General features: G+C 43.0%; 1 protein-coding gene across 2 annotated transcripts in view; it reads right to left on the reverse strand.

Annotated features, from left to right (window-relative positions):
• Positions 1 to 16,050, reverse strand: part of Arhgef12 (Rho guanine nucleotide exchange factor 12) — a 107,503-nt gene extending 91,453 nt beyond the window's left edge. For both annotated transcript variants that reach the window (XM_090319326.1, XM_090319325.1), the window contains exon 1: positions 15,700 to 16,050. In XM_090319326.1, coding sequence (XP_090175452.1) covers positions 15,700 to 15,731 — 32 coding nt within the window. In that variant the 5' untranslated portion in view covers positions 15,732 to 16,050. The remainder of the gene's footprint in view (positions 1 to 15,699) is intronic.
• Between the last annotated feature and the right edge of the window lie 6,654 nt (positions 16,051 to 22,704).

A 22,704-nucleotide genomic window follows, 5' to 3' on the forward strand; every position in this document is an offset into this window, starting at 1 on the left:
AGTTCATGCCCCAGGATTAACCCAAAAAAGGGGAGGGAAAGAAGATACAATTACAAAATTATAATGGGGAAATAATAATAGACTTGTTGAAGACAAAATGTATTCCCTGGGTTTTATCCTACTGGTTAAAAAGAAATGATAGATAAGCTAATCAGTATAAATCCAACTGGGACCATTAGTTAGCAAAAATTTTTTAGACATCACTTGGAGTCCTATTTCAATGCTTTTGTTTAGAAACTATCAAGCCCTAAATAAGTCAGGGAACTTTTTTGAGCTTTATTCTCCCCGCCCCCATCCTTTTTAAAATGGGAACAATATTTACTCATTTTGTTGAGATTAGAAAAGACAAAGCACAGGAAGTAGCTAGGGCAGTGTCCACTACTTATTATATACTTAATAAACAGAGGTTCTTTTCTACATCTAAGGTGACATTTATCTTTTTTTTTTTTTTTTCTATTTCTTGCCAGTCCTGGGGCTTGAACTCAGGGCCTGGGCACTGTCCTTGAACACTTTTTGCTCAAGGCTAGCACTCTGCCATTTGAGCCACAGTGACACTTCGGCATTTTCTGTGTATGTGGTACCAAGGAATTGAACCCAGATCTTTGTGCATGTAAGGTGAGCATTCTACCACTAGGCTCTTGGCCCCACATTTATCTTTTGTGTGTGTGGGGCGGGGAGGGGGGAGTCATGGGGCTTGAACTCTGGGCCTGGGTGCTGTCCCTGAGCTCTTCAGCTCAAAGCTACCGCCCTACCCCGAAAGCCACAGCCCCAAATCCTCTTTTCTAGTGATTAATTGGAGATAAGAGTCCCAGGTCTTTACTGCCCAGGCTGGCACTACTCAGCCTCCTGAGTAGCTAGGATTACAGGCATGAGCCACCACGCCCAGCACATTTATCTTTTTTCTTTTCTTTTTTTTTTTTTTTTTAAGTCAGTCCTGGGCCTGGACTCAGGGCTTGGGTTTTCTCAAGACTAGAGTTCTACCACTTGAGCCACAGCACCACTTCTGGCTTTTGTTCTATGTATGTGGTAGCAAAGGACCAAACTCCGGTCTTCGTGCACGCTAAGCAAGCACTCTACCAACTAAGCCAAACTCCCAGCCTCAAATTTATCTATTTTTTAATGTTAGCTTTCAATTACATCTTGCTTCCTTTAAAGTCTAAAAGAGGAAAAGGTTATTGTGATTTACATATTATCTTGCTGATTAATCAAACCACTGTGCCTTCACTGACCAAATTATTACCATTTTACGTTTTCACTGAAAGTTAAGGATAAAAAGACTGCATTCAAAAAGAGTCAATGAGAGATGTTCCTTCCGAAAAGTGAGTGGAACAAAACAATTCACACAGCGTGACTTCGCTATCAAAAAGCAATGAACCTGTCCTAAATTCCACTACACCAGTGCCATTCCAGTTTCACTTCAGTTAAGGTAGTTTACTAAAATGTAATGAAACTTAAAATTATTTACTCATTTTATTTATTTATTTTGCCAGTCCTGGGGCTTGAACTCAGAGCCTGAGCACTGTCCTTGGGCTTTTTCAAGGCTAGAGCTCTAACACTTCCATATTTTTCTATGTATATAGTACCAAGAAATCAAACCAGGGTCTTGGTGCATGCCAGGTAAGTACTCTACCATTAGGCCAAACTCCAGGCCCCTTAAAATAATTTAAAAGAAAAATAAAAGGACATACGTGATAGGAAGTAAATACATTCATTTTTATTTGGAAAATAAAACCATGTTCAGATCATGATTCCCAAATATAAAAATGACTTATTAAGCCAAGACTGTTGCCTTGTGCCTATGATCTGAGCACTTTAAATATAAAATAAAAGAAGTTATCACAGGAAGGGAAAAAAATGTAAGGGGCTTAGGAAAACAAACTGTGTCTGAGGATTAAATACTACCAGCCATATAACCTACTGACCTTTCACTGTGTGCAAAGTCCTTAAATACATTCCCATTTAATCTTCGCAACAAATCTTCCAAGTAAACATTACTCTCATTTTTGCAGACAAGAAAATTAAACTGCTACTGAGAAAGGTAAATTTGTCTAAGATCTCCTTGTTAGTAATAAATCTGACACATCAAAATCCAAACTCCTCTCCACATTATCCTCAGTTTCTTTACATTCATTATCTCATACAAGGACAACATATGCACAATCGTGCAAACACACTGCACACACACACACACACACACACGTACATGCACATTAAATTCAGGGCTGAAATATCTTCTCTTTTAAAAGCTACCCTTTTGTTGTTTTAGGGGGGAGTACTGGGGCTAAAGTTGGCTTCTCCCTTACAATAGACAGGTGCTCTAACCACTTGAGACACACCTCGAGCCCCAAACAGCTATCTCTGACAAACAGTATAGTTTTTAAGTGAAAAAAAAAAATCTGCCAGCAGAGTAAAAAACATAGCTACCAAAAGCCAGGCATGGTGGCTCATGCCTATAATTCTAGCTATTCAGGAGGCTGAGATCTGAGGATTGTGGTTCAAAGTCAGCCCAAGCACTAAAGTCTGTGAGACTCTTATCTCCAATAAACCACTAGAAAAATAGAAGTGGAGCTGTAGCTCAAAGGGTAGGGCGGTACTTGAGATGAAGAGCTCAGGGACAGCATCCAAGCCTAGAGTTCAAGTCCTATAACTGACAAAAAAAAAATTATAGATATATAGATATATATAATTACTAATGTCCACTCATGTAATACTTGATTTAATTCCTATTTTTTGTTTTGTTTTTTGCCAGTCGTAGTGCTCAGGGCCTGAGCACTGTCCCTGAATTTTCTCAAGGCTACAGCTCTATCACTTGAGCCTCAGCACCACTTCTGGCTTTTTGCTATGTATGTGGTACCGAGGAATCGAACCCAGGTCTTCATGCATGCTAGGCAGGCACTCTACCACTAGGCCACACTCCCGGCCCCTAATTCCTATATTTTGAATCAGAACTGTACTCTGTATCCTGCTTACTTACAATTCTATGGTAAGGAGTTTCTTTCTTTGCTAATCACATCTAGGCAACACACCCAAGTTGCCTCTCACCACTTCCTCAAGAATTCTAATCACTTAGGATTTCTGGGTAAATAGCTAGCAAAAAACCACAAACCTTATCCAAGTTCACAACTAGTAAATCCAACTGAAATGCAATCCAAGTACTATTATCCTGATAAAGATACTAACGAGCTACTCTCTCTGAAAACCTACCTTTTTCATTGGACACAACAATAGACATACTGAGAAGTTAGGAGTGCTGTTCCCCATTGGGAAAATTTACTTACCTATATTTAAAATCAACTACTATCCCAAGGAACCAAATCCAGAACCAATTAAATAGGAAGAACAAAGCAAATTTAAATAGTTTGACTTACACCAATGAAAGCCATTTTCAAACTATAGTTTTTATGAAAATACTCTCAAATGAGATTAGTGATATAATTTATTTTTTTCATATATTTTTATTGTAATTAATAGAAGGGTTACATTATATTCACCAGATAGAAGGTGCATTACTTCACAAACATGGATACCCTTTTTCATGTTTTGGTCCCCATTTCCCTCCCCCCACCCCCGCCCCTCATTAGTGATATAATTTAAAGAAAACTCAAACTATTTGGATATTTATAAAGATTACCTTGACTGTCTATCAGTGATAAGAAGACAATAAGGTAAATAAAATTGACAATGGTATTATACTTTCACCCTGTTATATACAAAAATTAACTCATTCAGCTATAAACTAAACTCTTTTCCACCTCCCTGTCACCTGCCAATCCAAAGAATTCATATCCCACTACTCCCCCAAAATGATGATCCTAGCTTGGCATCAGTGGCTCACACCTGTGAACCTAGCAACTCAGGAGGCTAAGATTTGCTAGGGCAGAAGTCAGCTAGGGCAGACAAATCCAAAAGATTCTTATCTCTAGCCAGACAAAAGCAGGAAGTAGAGCTATGGCTCAAGTGGTACAGTTTTAACTTTGACCAAAAAAGCTCAGAGACAGTGCCCAAGCCCTGAGTTCAAGCTCAAGGACTGTTGGGGGTGGGGGAAATCCTAAATTCATAACATGCCTCTTACTCCCTAAAACCATGGAAATAAAAAATAAAAGAACCGGTTACACTGGCATCTTGAGCTGTTATGGAGGCTTTAAGAGCCCCAGTCAAATTAACCTGAGAGGCTAAGGTGGCTTTAATGATTTCTAAACTAAAACCAGATAGATTCACTTACTTTCATATCATCATAGGGATTACTTTAAAGACATGTAGATCCTTTTTCCGCACAAAAAATAGTATAGGTAAATACGGAATTGTTTAATAAATGATTCTGGATTTCTTCTCCAGAGAAAATGACACTACGAACTTCAAGCTCCCAGAAGACTTGGGAGCCATTAAAAGCTGGGATTCCTTTCAACTGGCAGTATTCCAACAGAAGCTCAGTGAGAAATGAAACCTCCTACAAATCAAATCTGTTGCAATGTTATTTTTTCCAGAGGTTAATTACCTGCTTCTGCTATATACACATAAGACACACACTAAAGTAGATTAGAGGAGAGGCTGGGAAAGTAGATGACATTCTGTTGCAAGCCCCCTCCAGAAATACTGGAAATGAAATCAAAACAAGTCCAGGCTATTAAATTCTAGACATACTCCATGAACATCCTCTCCTACTGGACACTTATCAGTTCACAGTACAGCTACCTCAATCTACCAAGACAGTGAGAACTGACTTAAGAAGTTACACTGAGTTGCCATAGCTTAGGAAAATAACTTATGGATACAGTCAAGACATCCCGAAACTGCTTCAAAGTAAGTAAATGAGGAGGAGGCAAGGGAAGGAAACAAGAGCCCAGACTGCCCATCTATGGATCATGTTGATACTAATGAGGGGAACACAGAGGTTCAACAGATTAGTCCTCTACTTTTCTGAGGAGTTAACACTTCCCATTTTATTTATTTATTTGCCAGTTCTGGGCTTGAGCTCAGGGCCTGAGCACTGTCCTTGGACTTTCTCAAGGCTAGAACTCTACCACCTGAGCCTCAGCACCACTTCTGGCTTTTGTCTGTGTATGTGATACCAAGGAATCGAACCTGGGTCTTCGTGCATGCTAGGCAAGCACTCTACCACTAGGCCAAACTCCGGGCCCCCATTTCCCATTTTAAAACACAGAACTTTTACAGACTCAAAACAATCCATATGACAAACACTCATTGAGCACCATCTGTAGTAAACTAGAAATCATTGTTCCCGAGTATTGAAACTCTGCTTTTCTTCCTGAAAAGGATTATACAGCCTTACCCATTTCATATGGCTTCCAATACGGAGAGGGGTACTTATAGTTTTCCCACTGATGAAGACCACATGATTAGGTCTGGCCAATGTCATCTGAGCCAATGTGATGTGGACTGTGACTGAGTGAAAGCTTTAAGAGCCATCCTATGTTTGCATCAGTTTTCTTGCCTTTTCCTCTAGCCACATAATGACATACACCAGACAGCAGATGCTTCCTCAGCCTGGATTCCAGTGTAAGACACAGGAAGCAGTGGTACAGCCAATTAGGAACCAACACTGAAATTCAAAGGTGGTGTTGCCATGGCTGTATAAAGAGCAAAAGCTGACAGATATATCTACTATGGAGTAGATGCAAAAAAAGTTAAATTGTCTAGTATGCTTTTTTCTTTGTTTGTTTTGGAGAATCAGAGTAGAGGTACACACAAGTAATCCAAGCACTTCATGGGTGAAGGCAGACGACTTAAGAGTTTGAGGCCAGCCTGGGCTATCTATAGCCTTTGTCCTCATCTAAAAACAGAGGCTAGGCACGGGTCCCTCACACCTGTGATCCTAATTGCTCAGGAGGCTGAGATCTGAGGATCGTAGTTCAAAGCTAGCTCAAACTCTTATCTCTAATCAATCACAGAAAAATCTGAATGTAGCACTGTGTCTCAAGTGGTAGAGTGCTGGCCTTGAGCAGAAAGGAACTCAGGGAGAGCACCCAAGCCAAGCTCCCAGACAGGCAAAAAAAAAAAAAAAAAAAAAAAAAAAATTTAAAAAGTGGGGGGGAGAGGGAAGAAGAAAAAAGAGGAAGGAAAAGAGGGAACAGTTTGGGTAAATTAAAATTTGTACTGATACTAGGGATTCAACTCTGGGTCCCAGGCTCCTGCTAAACTTTTTCTTCCCCCAATACTTTTTTTAGTCAGCCCTAGGGCTTGAGCTCAGGACTGGGCACTGTCTCTGAGTTTCCTTTGCTCAAGGTTATCACGTTAGCACTTGAGCCACAGAGCCACTGCCAGCTTTTTCTGTTTATGTGGTGCTGAGGAATCAAACCCAGACATGCTAAGCAAGCCCTCTAGCACTAAGCCACGTTCCAGCCCCTTGCTTAACTTTTTCATTAAAGGCTAGTGGTGCTCTATCACTTGAGCCACACTCCCACTTCTGGATATTAGCTGAATATAAAGATTTTCTTCCTGAGCTGACTTTCAAGCATGATCCTTAGATCTCAGCCACTTGTATATGTAGGATTATAGGCATGAGCCACTGATGCCTGGCTAATCAAAAACAGGCTAATAACCATGGGTAAATCTCAGAAAAAAGTCCAACAACTAGTAACTGTATGGACAGGGTAAGACCAGAAGACTTTTGATTTTATAACATTAGTTATGGTTTAACATGTGTGTGCAGGAAGCGGCACTGTAGCTTAAAGTAGTAGAGTGCTAGTCTTGAGCTGAAGGGCTCAGGGACAGCACCCACAGTTCAAATCTCATGATCAACAAAATAGCCAGGCATCTGTGGCGCATGCCTATAATCCTAGCTACTCAGGAGGCTAAGATCTGAGGATCTCGGTTCAAAGTCAACCCTGGCACAAAAGTCCGTCAGACTCTTATCTCCAATTAACTACCAGAAAACCGGAATGGTGCTGTGATTTAAGGGGTAGGGCAGGAGCCTCGAGCTGAAGAACTAAGGGGCAGCTCTCTGACCGACAAAAAAAAAGTGTGTGTAATCAAGCTCCATTCCATTCATAGAAAGCTTTGTTAAATAGCACCTCCTTTGTAGAACAACTTAAGGATAATAAAGTAAACTAAAGTTTACATTTGCATGTGTGCAAGCATGCACGCATGTATGTGTGTTTAATCTAGGCAACATTAGGGTACTTGGACCATTTGGGCCACTTTTTATTTATCCTTTTCCAAATTAAACAATAAAGTATAGCAAAGCAAAAATTTGGTTGACAACTTAAATTTAAACACTACCAAAAACTTTCATTGTACCATCAAAATATTCAGTTGCTTTTTTTTTAATGTCAAGTAATAAATTCAAAAGAAAAAGCAGCATATGTGCAACCCTATAATTTACTTATTTTCAGGTTTATCAAAGCAAACAGAGGGGCTTGCTGGTGTGTAGTGTACCTACTGACCACCAAGGGCCATCTCTCCACTCATTTCTTCAGTATTCCAGTCGAACGGATGCGGAAGCTCTGAGCATTCCAGTACCATATACAGAGCATCTATTACTCTATTAAAGTTACTCACAGAGAACTTAAATAAAATTTTAGAAGAGGAAAAAGTTTACATAAGATTCTAACTTTAACTCTTTTGGTAATTGCCACAGAAATCAAGTAAGTAGAATAGCACTTTATCCCATGAACATGTTTTTGCTTCAGCTAAACAGGATCTGAACAGTAATAATCTACAAAATATGGTTAGGAATATAGCTGTGCTTTTCATGCTAGGCTCCCAAAGCATTCACAAACATTAATTTAACCCTCATATACCTGAAAGATAGACATTAGACAACATTGTAACTATCTTCCTGCTGTCCAAAATATTTCAATAGTCCTTTAATATTTACCCTGAAAAAATCTGGTTACAACAGCCAATGAAACAGGAAATAAGCTGACAGTGCATGTGCCACCAACAATCTCCAAAAAGATCAGACCTTCACCCACAAGAACCACTTCCTCTGCGTAAACCACAGAGTATACTGGGCAAACCACAACCCAGGCAGATCACAGCCAGCATTTATGAGAGAACATGGTTAAACACCTTCATAGGATTTCCTATGGGTATTCAAATGTATTTGGGGAGATATGTCATGAGTCAGGACAGCAACATATGGCCACTTTCTGTACTATGTGATCAATTTTAGGCGTAATTTCTTAAGATGCTAATCAAGTCTGAGATTTGAGAATACAATAATCTATATTTTCTGAATCCACTGAAAATCTGTAAAATTCTTTTTGAGTATATTTAAACTCAGCACTTACCTAAACTGTAGTTTCATAGCAGTTATCTTTAAATACTACACTACGCTTTATATCATAAGAAAAAAGTATGACAAGTAACTACTAAACAGGTCACGCTGGGTAGCCCAGTCTTACTTCAAACTCAAAATCCTTCCCTGTTCACCTCCTAAGTGGAAGGATTACAGGTGTGTGCCACCATCCCAGCCTCTTAAGTGTTTCTGATTTTCCTGTGAATTGCTATTCAAAGTCCCAAGAAGGGAAACATTTTTACCCCCTGCTGGCCATTATATTTACTTGTGTCTAAACAGTGGGAGGCCACTCAGGCCTGACATGTGACTATGATTTTGGGGAGAAAAAAAAAGAAAGAAAGAAAGAAAACAAGAGTCAGCATTTGAGTTAGTAAAAGATCCAGCTTTTGGTATGAATTTAAACTGTCAGCTGCACTGGTGCATGATAATTCAATAAGATAAACTTAAGTGTGTTTCTTCTTTCACTAAAAGTCAACAACAATACATGCTTATGCAATTTGGACACAGCATCTGACCTTTAGCAAGTCATGTTATACCTCTGCAGAATTAAAACCCTATAAAAATTATTCTAGCCATCAGCTTCACCGGACTTCTCTTGGAGTTAGACACTGTTTTATAAACATCTTTCATATATGGCTATCTTGATATTCCAGACATTCTAAGTGGAAAAAGTAAAATGCTTTCTGTTGGGCATTTTTCCAAAATTCTAAAATTACTAGTGAAATAAATACCAAAGAAACAAGGAAATCTACTTACATACTTTTAACTAAAAAAAGTTTCAAAGAAAAATGTCATTAATAAAATAATTTAAAAGCCCTCATTATATTTTATAATAATTTAAATAATTCTTACTACTTCTTTGTCGTTAATAATTTTTACACATACAACAGCAAGAAAGTAAAACATCTTTTCCAATTTTAACAATAGCTCATTTTATTGAGCAAAATACTGCTAAGCAAAACAGGTCTACTTCTTTACGTTACTATAAAGATATAACAGGAGACGAAAGAAAGGAAAGATGACATAAAATTTAAGGTAACACACACTGAACAGCCACCAGAGGGAAAAAAACAATTTCCAGATGCATCTCAATATATTGCAGCAGATATTTTACCTTACAGCTATAGTCACATATCTTCACTTAATTTATTTTGTCTTCACTTCTGATTGATTTTTAATTGGTAAAAGCTCCTGCCCGACATTTTGGATTTCTGTACTTTATCTTCTGGTCACATAATTGAAATATCTATTAACATTTGGGCCTTACTGTGAATGAAATTTCATAAGGAAGCCTCCATAATTTAAGCAATTTTTCCCTTAATTGATTTGGTATTTATGCTGACTATACAACGTTTGTTTCATGTAATTGACACATTTAACATCCATTCTAAGAAGGAAAATAGACAGGGGCCAGGGATGGGGCTCAGTAATTAATCACTTGGCTAGCATGTGTGAGGCCATGGATTTGATCCCCAGTACTTGAAAATAAATAAATAAAAATGAATTTAAATAATCATTAGGCTCTTGCTACCTATAATCTGGGTTATTTTCTGAAGAAATTCAAAGAGTCCTGAATCACAGTAAAACTCAAGTTGGAACTTGTTTCTCTAAAAAGAGTACAGACAGACTACACAATTATCAGCTGTTGTACTGAAAGCAACTTGGAAGAAAGCTAGGAAAATATTGAGCAAGATATTGGTAGTTCGATCACGGGGCAACAGAAACTCTAACAACTTGACTAAGCAAAAAGTAAAACTAGAAGAATGGGGGGGAGGGAAATGGGTACCAAGACATGTGAAAGGGTATCAATGTATGTGAATTAATGCACCTTCTATCTGACAAATATCATGTAACCCTTTTACTAATTATAATAAAAAAATAAAAATAAAAATAAAAGAATAAACACACTTTCAAAAGACAAAAAAAAAAAAAAAACTAGAAGAATGAACAGTGGTGGATAGCCATCTGAGCTGTTTAGAGTCATAGAAGCGTAACATGGGAGGAGAGCATGACTTAGCCTGGTACAGCAAGTATACAAAATGGACAACTTAAAAGGGAAGCCTGAGGTAAAGATCAGGAAGAGCTTCCTGACTACAAGATCCATCAGCTTGTTGTTCAGGCTCCAGGGGAAGTGACAGTATCTTTATCCTCCAGAGACATTCAAAGTCAGGGTAAGCATCCAGGAGGAAACACAAAACTCCAACTCTGAAAAATTACATAAGAAGAGAAAAGTAATATACATAAAAGATAACAATCTAAAATAAAAAGAAAGCCAGAAAATCCAGATTAAAATACTGCAAGAAGTGCTTGCTTTAGCATGGGACTTTGAGCTGCATCTTCACACTGGTAGAAAAAAAAAAAATCTTCAGTCTGTCCTTCCCCATTTTATAATCTTGAGTGGTCTTCAAGCGTAAAAATGACAGACACATAATCTGCCCTATACCCACAGAGGACATCATGACATACTTTGGAGTATTTTACTCAAAGAAAAAGGCAAAAAAAAAAAAAGTATAAGTTTTCCAATTTAAAATTCTCAATGGTATTATTCTGAAGAATTCTAATTATTAAAAGAGAAAAGGGACACATCGTAAACAAAACTTTAAAATGTCATCTAATTTACATCTTAATACATTAAGACCAAATGACGTAGAGTTATCTATCACTGAAAATGTGGCAAAGTCAATTTCTGAGAGATAAGTAATTATATAAGAAGGTGTTTCTGTTTGACAGTGCTGGGACTAGAACGCCAGGCCTCTTAAATGGTAAGAAAGTCCTCCCCTGCTGAGTTATACACCTCCCCATCCCCAGAAGAGACATTTCTAATAGCTATCAAGCAACCAAAATACAAACACAAAAAACAAAAAACCTCCCTGTCATTGCCTCCAGAGAAACATTTTTAAATACCCTGCTGTTTTTGTGACCCACATGATTTATGAAGCAATTCCTAACCCTTCTGGAAGCCTGGGGGGGGGGGGGGGGGAGGGAAGACAACCACTTTGCCTGGGATGATAATCCTCCACAGAATCACCTGTAAATTCACCATTTACACGTTCTACAAATACCTGCCACCAAGTTCACTTTCATGGAAAACTGAAACTGCCCCACACTGTGAGTTAACAATTAGAAACCAGCAATGGTAGGTGCTATCTCCAGGTAAACATACTTTTGCAATGATTTCAAATAAACTTCCCCTGTCATTTCCCTGAATAAACAGGAACATTGTTTTTAACTTAACTTTGGACTCTACCTGTTGACTCATGTGAAATTGTACAAGTAAATGCATTACTGCATACCTATATGAATCAAGATTTTATACTGAGCAATTTTTTTAAAGATAAAAATAATGCCAAGATAATACTGTGATTCCTGTCCCCAATTTCGATTTTGTACTCTCCAGTTGAATGGCTTTACAAGAAAATGCTACAATTAATTTCACCTTTCCTATGACTCATGCAACCTTGAAAACATACCAACACAAACTTGTTTTCTACCCAAAAGCAACATGGTAACTTTTGCAGAAAAAAAAAATCAGAAATGAAAATGCTAATTGCTGGATATATGTGTATGAAGTTACAGGTTTCCACACTCACTCAAATAGTGTGCTTAAAAATCAAGCCGGGTGTGAGTGGCTCAGGCCTGTAATCCTAGCTACTCAGGAGGCTGAGATCTGAGAATCAAAGCCAGCCTAGGCACAAAAGTCTATGAGACTCTCATCTCCAATTAACCACCAAAAAAACTGGAAGAGTGACAGAGCTCAAGGACAGTACCCACGCCCTGGGTTCAAGCCCCATGGTAGACCAAAACAACAACAACAAAAAAATTAAGTATGCTTAATTCAAAGAAGATTAAAATTGGATTCAATGCTAAGAAAAACTACAGTGCATCAAAAGCCTTAGTTTATCTATAAAACAGCAAAATCTGGAAGCCCTAGGCAAAGTAAAAACCCATTTATTTCTAGGAAGACCCTGGGGTAACCTTCTTGCCTGTACTTCTACCACCCTCCCACCCCACACACACACACTCAATTGTTACAGAAGCTAGCCTGGAATCACTTTAGTCTCTACCTCTCAGAAGAAACTCCAAATGTCACAGAATCTAAACTCTAGGGACAGAAGAAGCCATGTAGGAGGTTTGGAAACAATCAGGATATTATTTTAGGTCTGAATGCAACAATCAATGCATACTGTAAAGCAACATTTCTACCATTTTCCTACTGATGATTTTCCACCATTTTCCTAGTGATGATTCTAAACAACGAAGTTAATCTCCTGGTCTCATGGAAGTGACAAAGCAAGAGACTGGAAAGTATCCATAAAACTACTTAAGACTTCTTAAAAAGTTGTTTGATTGCCTCGAACATACTTTGAATTTTAAGTTTAAAAAAAGAAGAAGAAATCAGGACTGGGCAGCACAAGCTTAAGGCAAGAGAAGGGAACAAATGAATATGTTAATTTAACTGCAAAATAATAACAGGATGTAACCGAGTTCGAAGTATCCAAAGTGACCAATCAGGACCTAAACATAGCTGAATTCCATCCCAGCCTCAGCACGTCCCTAACACAAGAATAAAACCCTTCTTATCTTGTTCAGCCATGTGTCGCCTGCCACAAACTGCAAAACAGAACAACGCCCAAAGCCAGCTAAGTCTGATTTCAACGGACAGGCTCTGTAGTCAGAAAGCACCACAATGAAAGAACTCCAGTTCACACAGCTGGCCTTGCGGCTCTGCACACTCTACAGAACAAAGCCATACCAGATAGAGTACTTCAAACTCGAAAGGATCTCTAAAACACTACACTGGCACCATTAATTTGCCAATGGTCTTACATTCAGAAAAATATAGCTACTGGAAAAGGGAGTTACACACTGGAAGAAAGATGAGTAGGCAGGGCTGAGAGGAAGGTAGAAATTATTCTAATACACGTAACTTTGTTAAGGCACACTGGCACTGAAATAATACTAAACCAGTACTTCCAGATTTCACCTCAACATACATTCAAATCAGGAACAAATACTGTCTTAAAGAGAAATAGCTACTTTACAAAATAAGAAATGCTTAAAGAAAAATAATCATCATAAAAATAAAAAGTAAGACCGGGAATTTGGCCTAGTGGTAGAGTGCTTACCTAGCATGCATGAAGACCCGGGTTCAATTCCTCAGTACCACATACATAGAAAAAAGCTGGAAGTGGTACTGTGGCTCAAGTGGTAGAGTACTAGCCTTGAGAAAGCCCAAGGACAGTGCTCAGGCCCTGAGTTCAGTCCCCATGACTGGCAAGAAGAAAATAAAAAAAAAAAATAATAATAATAATAATAAAAAGTTTAAAAAAAGCACTAGCATGGCTTAGGGGTCATGGCTCAAGTACAGTGCCTGCCTAGCAAGCATGGAGCTTTAAATACAAGCCAGCAGCATTACTGCCAATAAAACATAACAATAATAAATTTCTAAGAAACAGTTCTCAGCAAAAATAAATGACTTCTCTTTAATTTTCCTTATCGAAAGAAGAAACAAGTGGAAGGAAGGAGAGAAGGAGACGGAGAGGAAAAGGGAGGGAGGGAGTTAGGCAACATCTAAACCAATTCAAAAATATTAATCCCAGTGCATTTTCCTGATTAATCTTACAATATCCATCTTTTTAATCAATGCTTGATGAATAGCAGGTTCTCCAACCATTTTCAAGAACCGATACCTTTTTATTTCGTGGTCTTGTTTTAAATGGTACAGTTGCCCAATACAACTAGGTAGAGATTTGAACTGAGAAATTATCTTTCTGGCCTTACCCCACAAAACATTAGTATAAACATTTGGTCAAATTGCTTCCCTTCACCAATGTGAACAACTTTTTCCCAGTGTTGAAAGTCACTCTACAATACTTGACTTCATGTAATGTACACTTACTGTTGTTACATAAATATACAAATAAATCAAAGCTATTTTTTTCTCCTTTTAGGAGGGGTATGGAGACTGGCTTTCAATAATGATGCTTACTAGATGTTTTTATGCTGAGCTACAGAAAAACACGAATCTAAAGATTTTATTCCAGGAAAAATAAAAAGGAGAAAATCCCTGAAATGCAAAACTAAAGAAAATCATTACTCAGGTCTAAAAAGTCACATGGTGATGTTTGTGTGGAATGAGCTGGTACCCCCTCACTTCTGTAAGTTCAATCCCCAGCATCCCAATGAAAATCAACACAACATCAGTTCCTGGCATGATTTCTTGCTTACAGGATCAGGAACAAGGATTGAACAACCTGCGAAACCCTTGAAAGTAACTTTTCAGGAGCAAAAGACCCTGAAAAGCAGGAGAAATCTAGAGAGGAACAAGAAAAGCACTGTCACTACTCAAGTGACATACTCCTCAGAAAAGCTAAAAATCAGTTCACTAGAAACAAACATCCATTTCATAGTGTGTAAACAAAGGGTGTACATAAATCGCTTAAATATTTAATGGAATATTTTAGGTGAACACTCATGTGACACAGGAAAGGAAGTTCTGCTTCTGGAGTAGCTGTTATGCTATGATAATGGAATCTGGCCCTCTTAAAATCAACAAACGAGTCTTACAATTGGGTGAAACTGTCTTATTTGAAAATTAAGCCACTTTCCACAGGAGCACTTTCTTCAAAGGGCTTTTGGCCTTGTGATTCAGTTATTTGATATGAGGTTTTTGTGGGGTTTTTTTTAAGTGATGTAATAGCTTGAAGGGTGACTTAAAATAATGTTAGCTGCCTAAAATCAGGGCCTAACACACAGTGTCACGATTAAACTGAGGAATAAAGTGCTCTGTGGGAACCACTACCCTTTGGCCCCTTACAGCTATTCCACAGAATTTAGGCGAGGAAAGGAATCTGTACTTGTGGAGGCGTTCAAGGGCCCCGCACAGCCCCCGGTCCGCTATCACCCCATCCACCTGTCCTGCTTGGACCAGGCTTATGGCTCCTATCCTCTCAACGCCAGTGTTTCTGGAGGATGAAATATTAAAATGGCATCATTAAAAGCAAGCCAGCCCTGTGATCTCCCCTCATTTCTTTCAGCTCCTGGATGACTGCCTGCAGCCAGAGCCTGTGATTTACTGGTCATGTCAACATTCTGGAAAATTATTAGATAATTAATAGACACTGTGTGCAGGTCGACACTTCACCGGGGAGAACAAATTCACAGAGCACCCAGCAGCAGCAGCAGCAGCAGGCGGAAACTTCAGTTCACAGGCAGAACCCCCTGCGGCGGGGTCCCCACCGCGTCTGCAGAGCTACCCCACGCCGGCAGGGGTCGGCCACTGACCGTCCCCCAGCTGAGCACTTGGCCCGGATTCCCACTGCAGACTGCAAGGCGCAATCACGCTTTTCCCTACATCCGAACACGGGGGGGGGGGGAGCCAAACAGCAGCAGAACTCGGTTTCGGAACGGAAGGGCCCGGCCGGGGACGGGGTACCCACCTGTCGGTGATAGCTGACTGTGTGCCGCTCATTGGGGCCTCTGGCGCGAGTCCTCCGTTTACCCAACTCGCATTTTCCAGCAGCGCCGCGCCCCACCCCCGGTCCTCCGGGATCAGGCCCAGTCCCGGGCAGGGACGCGCGAGTCCGGCTCAGAGCTCCGCTCGGTCGTCCAGGGCATCCGACGGGAAGGGGGTCCGGGCCACGGGGTGCGGGCGGGAGCGGGGCCGGCCACCTCCCCCCGATCGGCCCGGAAAGCCGGCCGGAAGGCGACCTCCGGGGCCGGCGCCGCGTCCTCCCGGGGAGAAAGGAAACTTGGAGGCGGAGGGGAGCCCGGGGTCCGCGGGATCCCGGGCGCGAGGGCCGAGCGGCGTCCGCCCGGGCCGGGGCCGCGGGGCCTGGGGCCGCGCCGCTCTACCGGGCGCTGCCGCGGGCGGCGGGGGGCCGCAGCCTCGGCCGCGTCTCGGGCCGTCCCGTGCCGGGCTGGCGCCGCCCCATGTCGCCGGGCCCGGGCCCCGCGGGTGCTGCTGGCCGCCCTCCCCCTCCCGGGCTGCGGGCCGCGCGGCGGGCGCGGCGGGCGCGGCGGGCAGGGTCGGCCCCGCGGCCCGCGCTGACAGGACCGGGTCTCTCAGCGCCGCGGGCGGCTCCGCATCCCGCGGGGGCCCGGACTCTTCCGCAGGCGGCGCGGGCGGTGGCGGCGGCGAAGACGGCGGCGGAGGCGGCGGCTCCGCCCCGACGCTCCGGGAGGCGGCGGCTCGGTGAGGAGCGGGAGGTCCCGGTCCGGTCCGGTCTGGAAGCCCGGCTCGGAGAGCGGCGGCGACGACGGCGGCGGCGGGCGGCGACACGCGCGGGGCCGGCGCCGGGTCCCGGGGGCCTCGCGGGAGCGCGCGCTGGGCGGAGGCGGCGCCCGCGGGCGGGGGAAGGGAGGGGAGGGAGGGGCGGGGCCGGAGGGGCGGGGCCGGCGACCACTGCGGGCCCGCGCGCGGGTTCCGGTTCCGGTTCGGCCTCCCCGGCCCCGGCGCGTCCCGAGCGCGCGAGCGGAGCGCCCTGCCCTCCCCGCCGGCTCCTCTTGGGGGGTCTCCTCCCTCGGACGGGGGAGCCGCCCCGCCCCGCCGGGATCCCTCCGCTCCGCGTCCGCCTCCCGCTCGCGCGGGCCGCCTCCGCCCAGCCCCTCCGACGGGCCGCAGAAAAAGTAGTTCTGCGGGGCGGAAGGAGGGAGGAGGCCCCCCGTCGCCATCCCCCACACCCCTCCCCAGCGATCCCCCAGTCCGCGATGGGAATGGCACCCCCACCCCCAGACCTGGGCACGTCCCCGTCCTGAGAGTCCTCCCCGGCCGCCCGCGCAGGCCCAGGCGCCCGGAGCGGGCCTGCCCGCGCCTTCCCCGCGGGATGACCGCGAGGCCGCGCGCGGGCCGCTCACCTGGGCACCTGCTGGGCCCCTGCCCCGCGGGAAGACCGCGAGGCCGGGCCTGGGCGGCTCACCTGGGCACCTGCTGGGCCCCTGCCCCGCGGGATGACCGCGAGGCCGCGCGCGGGCCGCTCACCTGGGCCCCTGCGCCGCGCCTGCCCCGCGGGATGACCGCGAGGCCGGGCGCGGGCCGCTCACCTGGGCACCTGCTGGGCTCCTGCCCCGCGGGAAGACCGCGAGGCCGGGCGCGGGCCGCTCACCTGGGCACCTGCTGGGCTCCTGCCCCGCGGGAAGACTGCGAGGCCGGGCGCGGGCCGCTCACCTGGGCACCTGCTGGGCTCCTGCCCCGCGCGCGCCGGGCCGCCGAGGGCCTTGACCGCTGCGGGTCCTGGCTGCGTGGAGGCCGCTTTGCCTGGGCCGAGGGAAGGGTTTACCTGCCGGGTTGAGATCGCTTCCCATGGCCACCTGACCAACTTTGTGAACGGGCACACTGTAAATACAAACACAAGTACATAGACACAAAAACCCACGACTCCACAGACATGTTTTATTTCATAAATTATTACGCATCCATGACTTTGATGATGTTCTGAAAACTAAGTGCCCGTGATTGTATACAGATTCCCTTCTTGAACACTGTTAAACATGTCAGTTGAAATAGGATGTAAAAGTCAATGTGAATAAAATCTTTAATTAAAAAAAAAGTGCTTGGGGGCCGGGAGTTTGGCCTAGTGGTAGAGTGCTTGCCTAGCATGGACTAAGACCCGGGTTCCATTCCTTGGTACCACATACATAGAAAAAAGCCGAAAGTGGTGCTGAGGCTCAGGTGGTAGAGCTCTAGCCTTGAGAAAGTCCAAGGACAGTGCTCAGGCCTTGAGCTCAAGCCCAGGACTGGCAAAAAAAAAAAAAAAAAAAAAAAAGTGCTTGGCAGTAAGTCGCGGTAGGGAGCTCTGGAGAGGTCCCCAGTGTGTTCTCCCGCTTCTCTTCTCTTTGATAGGGTCTCGTCTAGCTTAATGGCCGAAGAAGCCAGTCCTGTAGCCGGGGAGGACCACATCCAATAGAGTTCTCCAATCCTGCCTTACAGACTTCAAAAATGGCTCTTCCTTTCAGAAGTCTTCAGACTTGTGAGCTTAACCCTGGGTCGGTGGTAAAGGGACTTCAGCCATCTTGTAGGAATCAAATCTAATAAACACTGGATGCAGCCAGAGGAAATAATTACCTCCTAACTAATGCTGTTTCTAAAAGTCATTCCACAGCACTCCAGAATCCTTGAATAGATGCATGAGGTCACACTGACTAGAGACGGGGTAAAAATATATATACATATATAATAAAAGGAAAGAATTAACAGAGACCAAAGATGACTCTCTTTATTGCTGGATTTTTTTTTAAGTTCAGGGCACAGCCAGCTAATTTTGTAATGTTTATTTTTGGAAAGAAGAGAAGCAGATTAGAGTTCCAAGCTGCTTTCCTAATGAGCAGACCTGGACACGTTGCCACCTACTGGTGGACCCCAGAATGACGATTCTGTCCTAAACACTAATGAAATTGCTTCCACCTGTAAGGCAAAGGAAGTCCATTCATTTACCTTCAATAAGCCAAACGCAAACCTCATCCTCAGACTTAGTAATGCTTTCTTCAGTGTACCACATGTCTTATTGTCCCCTATTTTAATAATGTGACAATGTCAGTATCAAATGAGTGACATCCGATGACTCATCAAATCAAGCCTTCTAAAAATGAGTCCCCATCTTACCCTTCAAGTGTGCCTCTGTCCTTAAGCTTCGGGAATAAAACAAACTGGGAATGTGTCCTAATTCATCTTCTCTCCCTTGCATACAAAACCTCTTGGCAAGCTGCTTTCAAGACCTTTCCAAGTTTAACAGACCCAAGGATCTAGCAAAGCAGGGTTTTGGACTGTGGGAAAGCTTCAGGAGATGGTAAGGAAAGGATTCAATGAGCAGAACTTAGTCACTGCAGAATGGGAGGGGTTGTTACTTGTCTCGTGTGTGTGTGTGTGTGTGTGTGTGTGTGTGTGTGTGCTAGTAGTACTCTAGCTTGATTTGGGGGCCTGGAGTTTTTGGTTTTTTGTTGTTCTTTTCTTTTCTTTTGCCAGTCCTGGGGCTTGAACTCAGTCATGACCTGGGCACTGTCCCTGAGCTTCTTTTGCTAAAAGCTAGCACTTTACCACTTGAGCCATAGCATCACTTCTGGCTTTTTCTGTTTCTGTGGTACTGAGGAGTGGAACCCAGGGCTTTATGCATGTAAGGCAAACACTACCACTAAGCCACATTCCCAGCCATGTCAACCCTTTATTTTGTGGTTCGGTTTTTTTGTTGTTGTTGTTGTTTGTTTTTGTTTTTTGTCATTCATAGAACTTGAACTCAAGACCTGGGCGCTATCCCTGTGCCTCTGTGCTCAGGGCTGGTGCTCTACCACTTGAGTCACAGCTTCACTTCGGAGCCTGGAGTTCTTGCTTAGTTTTTTTTGGGGGGAGGGGGGTTGTTGTTTTTGTTTTATTTTTGTTTTTTCTCTGATCAAGGCTGGTACTCTACCACTTGAGCTACACCTCTACTTCTGGCTTTTTGCTGGTTAAGTGGAGAGTATCTCAAATTTGTCTCTCTTGACTGGCTTTGGATCAAAATCCTCAATTCTCAGCCTCCCGAATACCTAGGATTACAGATGCGAGCCACTGGTGCCCAACTCCAAAGCTAATATTTTTAATTTATTTATTCTAAAGCTAATAGTCATATCCAAGACACTACTAGTTTTTAAAAAAGTGAGAAAGCCACTTTACATCTATTGGCTGTTCTAAAGTTTCTACCTATGGAATAAATGCTTTCTGGAGAGTCCGTCTCACCTAGGTGGACCAGTCCTCAGGTTACAGTCCTGTACCTAAGACAGTGTCACTGGTCGAGGCTCCAGTGGCTCACCCTTGTAATCACACCTACTAAGGAAGCTGAAATCTGAGCATCTGATTCAAAGTGAGCTGGGGAAGTCTGTGAGACCCTGACCTTCAATTAATAGCAAAAAGCCAGAAGTGGGGCTGTGGATCCCATGGTACTGCACTAGCATTAAGGAAAAGCTAAGGGACAATACCCAGGCCCTGAATTCAAGCCCCAGTACTGGAACACATTAACAACAACAACAACAACAAATAGTACAGGAGCGTTAATCCACTGGAAGGTTCTCTGAAGGAGTTTGCCAGTGAGTTTGCTTAAGTACTCTTGCAACTAATATATGTTCTGGGGGCCAGAGCTTTTTTAGGCATTCGAAGCCCAGTTCACAGGACAGCCAGAAGCCGTCTCCTAACCCAGTTCATACCATCATTTCTAAGGCAACTGCCCAACTAGGCTGCAGAACCAAGAAGAATTCAGTTCCTCCTATTTGCTGAGAAGATAAACATGTTGTCAGTATGTTGATGTATGTTGATTGTCAGTCAGATACAAAAAAAAAAAAAGAGGTAGAAATGATTAATGCTAAATGAGCAGGCTAATGGTACCAGGAAGTATAGACAGATGGCAACGTTTCCACAAGCCCAGAGAGTATTTTTTAGCTTCTTCACCAAATCACAAGAAAAATTGAAAGACAGGCTCTACATTCATAAGAAGTTACTTTTATTCTTATAAAATTCAGTACAAATCTTGTTGACATATAAACCCTTCTTGAGCAGTTCACTATTACATAGTAATTCAAATGCAAATGATTTATTTCCTTTTGTCTGGCCATACCACAAGAAGTTAATTGGCCCTTACTTTTTCCTATGTTGTAAAAACACAACATCTCCACTGCTGAGTCATCTTTTTCTCTCAGAGAAGTTTTTTCATAGTTATTAGCTATCACAACAAGAAAGCTAAAGTGAGGACCCCTTCCCCTTAGTATTTATTCTAGTTTCTCATTAAAAAAAAAATTAAAAAAAAAAAAAAAAAAAGGCTGGTCACTGAATAGCCCACACCTGTAATCCCAGCTACTGAGGATGTGGATATCTGTGGATTGTGGCTCAAAGCCAACCTGAATAGAAAAGTCTGAAAGACTCTTATCTCCAATTATACACACACACACACACACACACACACACACACACACGTAGTAGCAATGGAGCTGTGGCTCAAGTGGTAGAGTACCAGCCTTAAAAACCAAGAGAAAGAAAAGAAAGAAAGAAAAAAAAAAAAAAGCTAAGGGACAGCACCCAGACCCTGAGTTCAGGCCCCAGGACTGGTGTGTGTATGCACTTGTACACACACACACACACCTCTATGCACTTGTATCAGTATGCCCTAAACAGCCAGATCTGCAGTCCTCTCACTTCTGAGGGAAGAAGGGAGAAAAGTATGGCACCACATTAAAAGTATTCACCTGTGTGGTGTAGAACAGGTTGCACTGAGCCAAAATTCAAGAGCCAGCTCTTTCCTTTCCTCCCTCTCTCTGTATTATTATTTTCATTGTTTTAGCTCATGGGCCACATCACTGTTTTTACTAGGCTTTTGCTGAAATCAGCATGCCCAGTGTCGACATCCCAATGCCCCCAGTTGCACCCTGTCTGGGACGCGAATCATGGACGTGTTTGTTGGGTTCTTCCAGTGCCCAACAAAACTCTTCAACCAAATGTCAGTCATTCTCCAAGGCTGATGGCTAACATTCCTTTCCGCCTGCTTTCCCTTTGCATCCAGCCACTCCCTCATGTCTGGTTTCTAGAACCAAAACACTATTTTCAAGATCACTGAATAGGTTCAGATTCCCTGTGACCAGCAGAAAGGGCTGATACTTCCTGCTGGCCTTTGACCTTCAGTTACGCCATTCGCTAGTTTATCGAACGAGCTAACCTGTTACTATTGGTCTAAATAACATGGTAAAAAATAATAATAAGTAAGCAATAAATCCATAAATAAATAATACTTCACTGTTTCATGAAAGCCTTGCATTAGAGTCAGGCACACCTGTAATCTCAACAATGAGAGGAAAATCACAAGTTTGAAGCCGACCCAGGGGCTACACAGTACACATAGTTAGACAAAAATGAGAAAGAAAAAAAAGTCCTTTACATTAAAGACTACCTCTTTAAAAAAAAAAAAAAAAGGCTACATAGTACCTCTATGGAATATGCAACAGGGTATTTCATTCTCAACAGATTTAAAATGAGAACAAGAGTTAACAAGTGGTCTACCCAAATGACATGGTAAGTGAATAGCAGACTTAAGCTAAATTTTTAAAAAATGATTCTTGATTCTTGCCTCTTCTATAAGCAAACTGGAGATGATCTCCCTAAGAAATACTTTTTTCCTTGCACTTCTGTCCTTGTCACATTAGTTTGTCCTTAGAGAGTGAACTCTGTTTTAGAGAAAGGAGAACAAGTAGGAAGAAGACTTAAAGGAGCTAGACATGATATCACATACCTGTAACTACAGCACTCAGGAGGCTGAGGCAAGATCATAAGTTTGAGGCTACCCTAGGCTACATAATGAGGCCCTACCTCAAGAAAAAAAAAATTAAGTGTTAAAAAGGAATGTATTTGAAGTCAAAGGAAAGGAGAGAGGGAATAATGAGGGAAGGAAGGAAGGAGGGAGGGAGGGAGGGAAGGGAGGAGGGTAGAATGAACCAGC

The sequence above is a fragment of the Megascapheus bottae genome, chromosome 27 (assembly GCF_031878675.1).
Source record: "Megascapheus bottae isolate mThoBot1 chromosome 27, mThoBot2.hap1, whole genome shotgun sequence".
NCBI classification, from domain to species: Eukaryota; Metazoa; Chordata; class Mammalia; order Rodentia; family Geomyidae; genus Megascapheus; species Megascapheus bottae.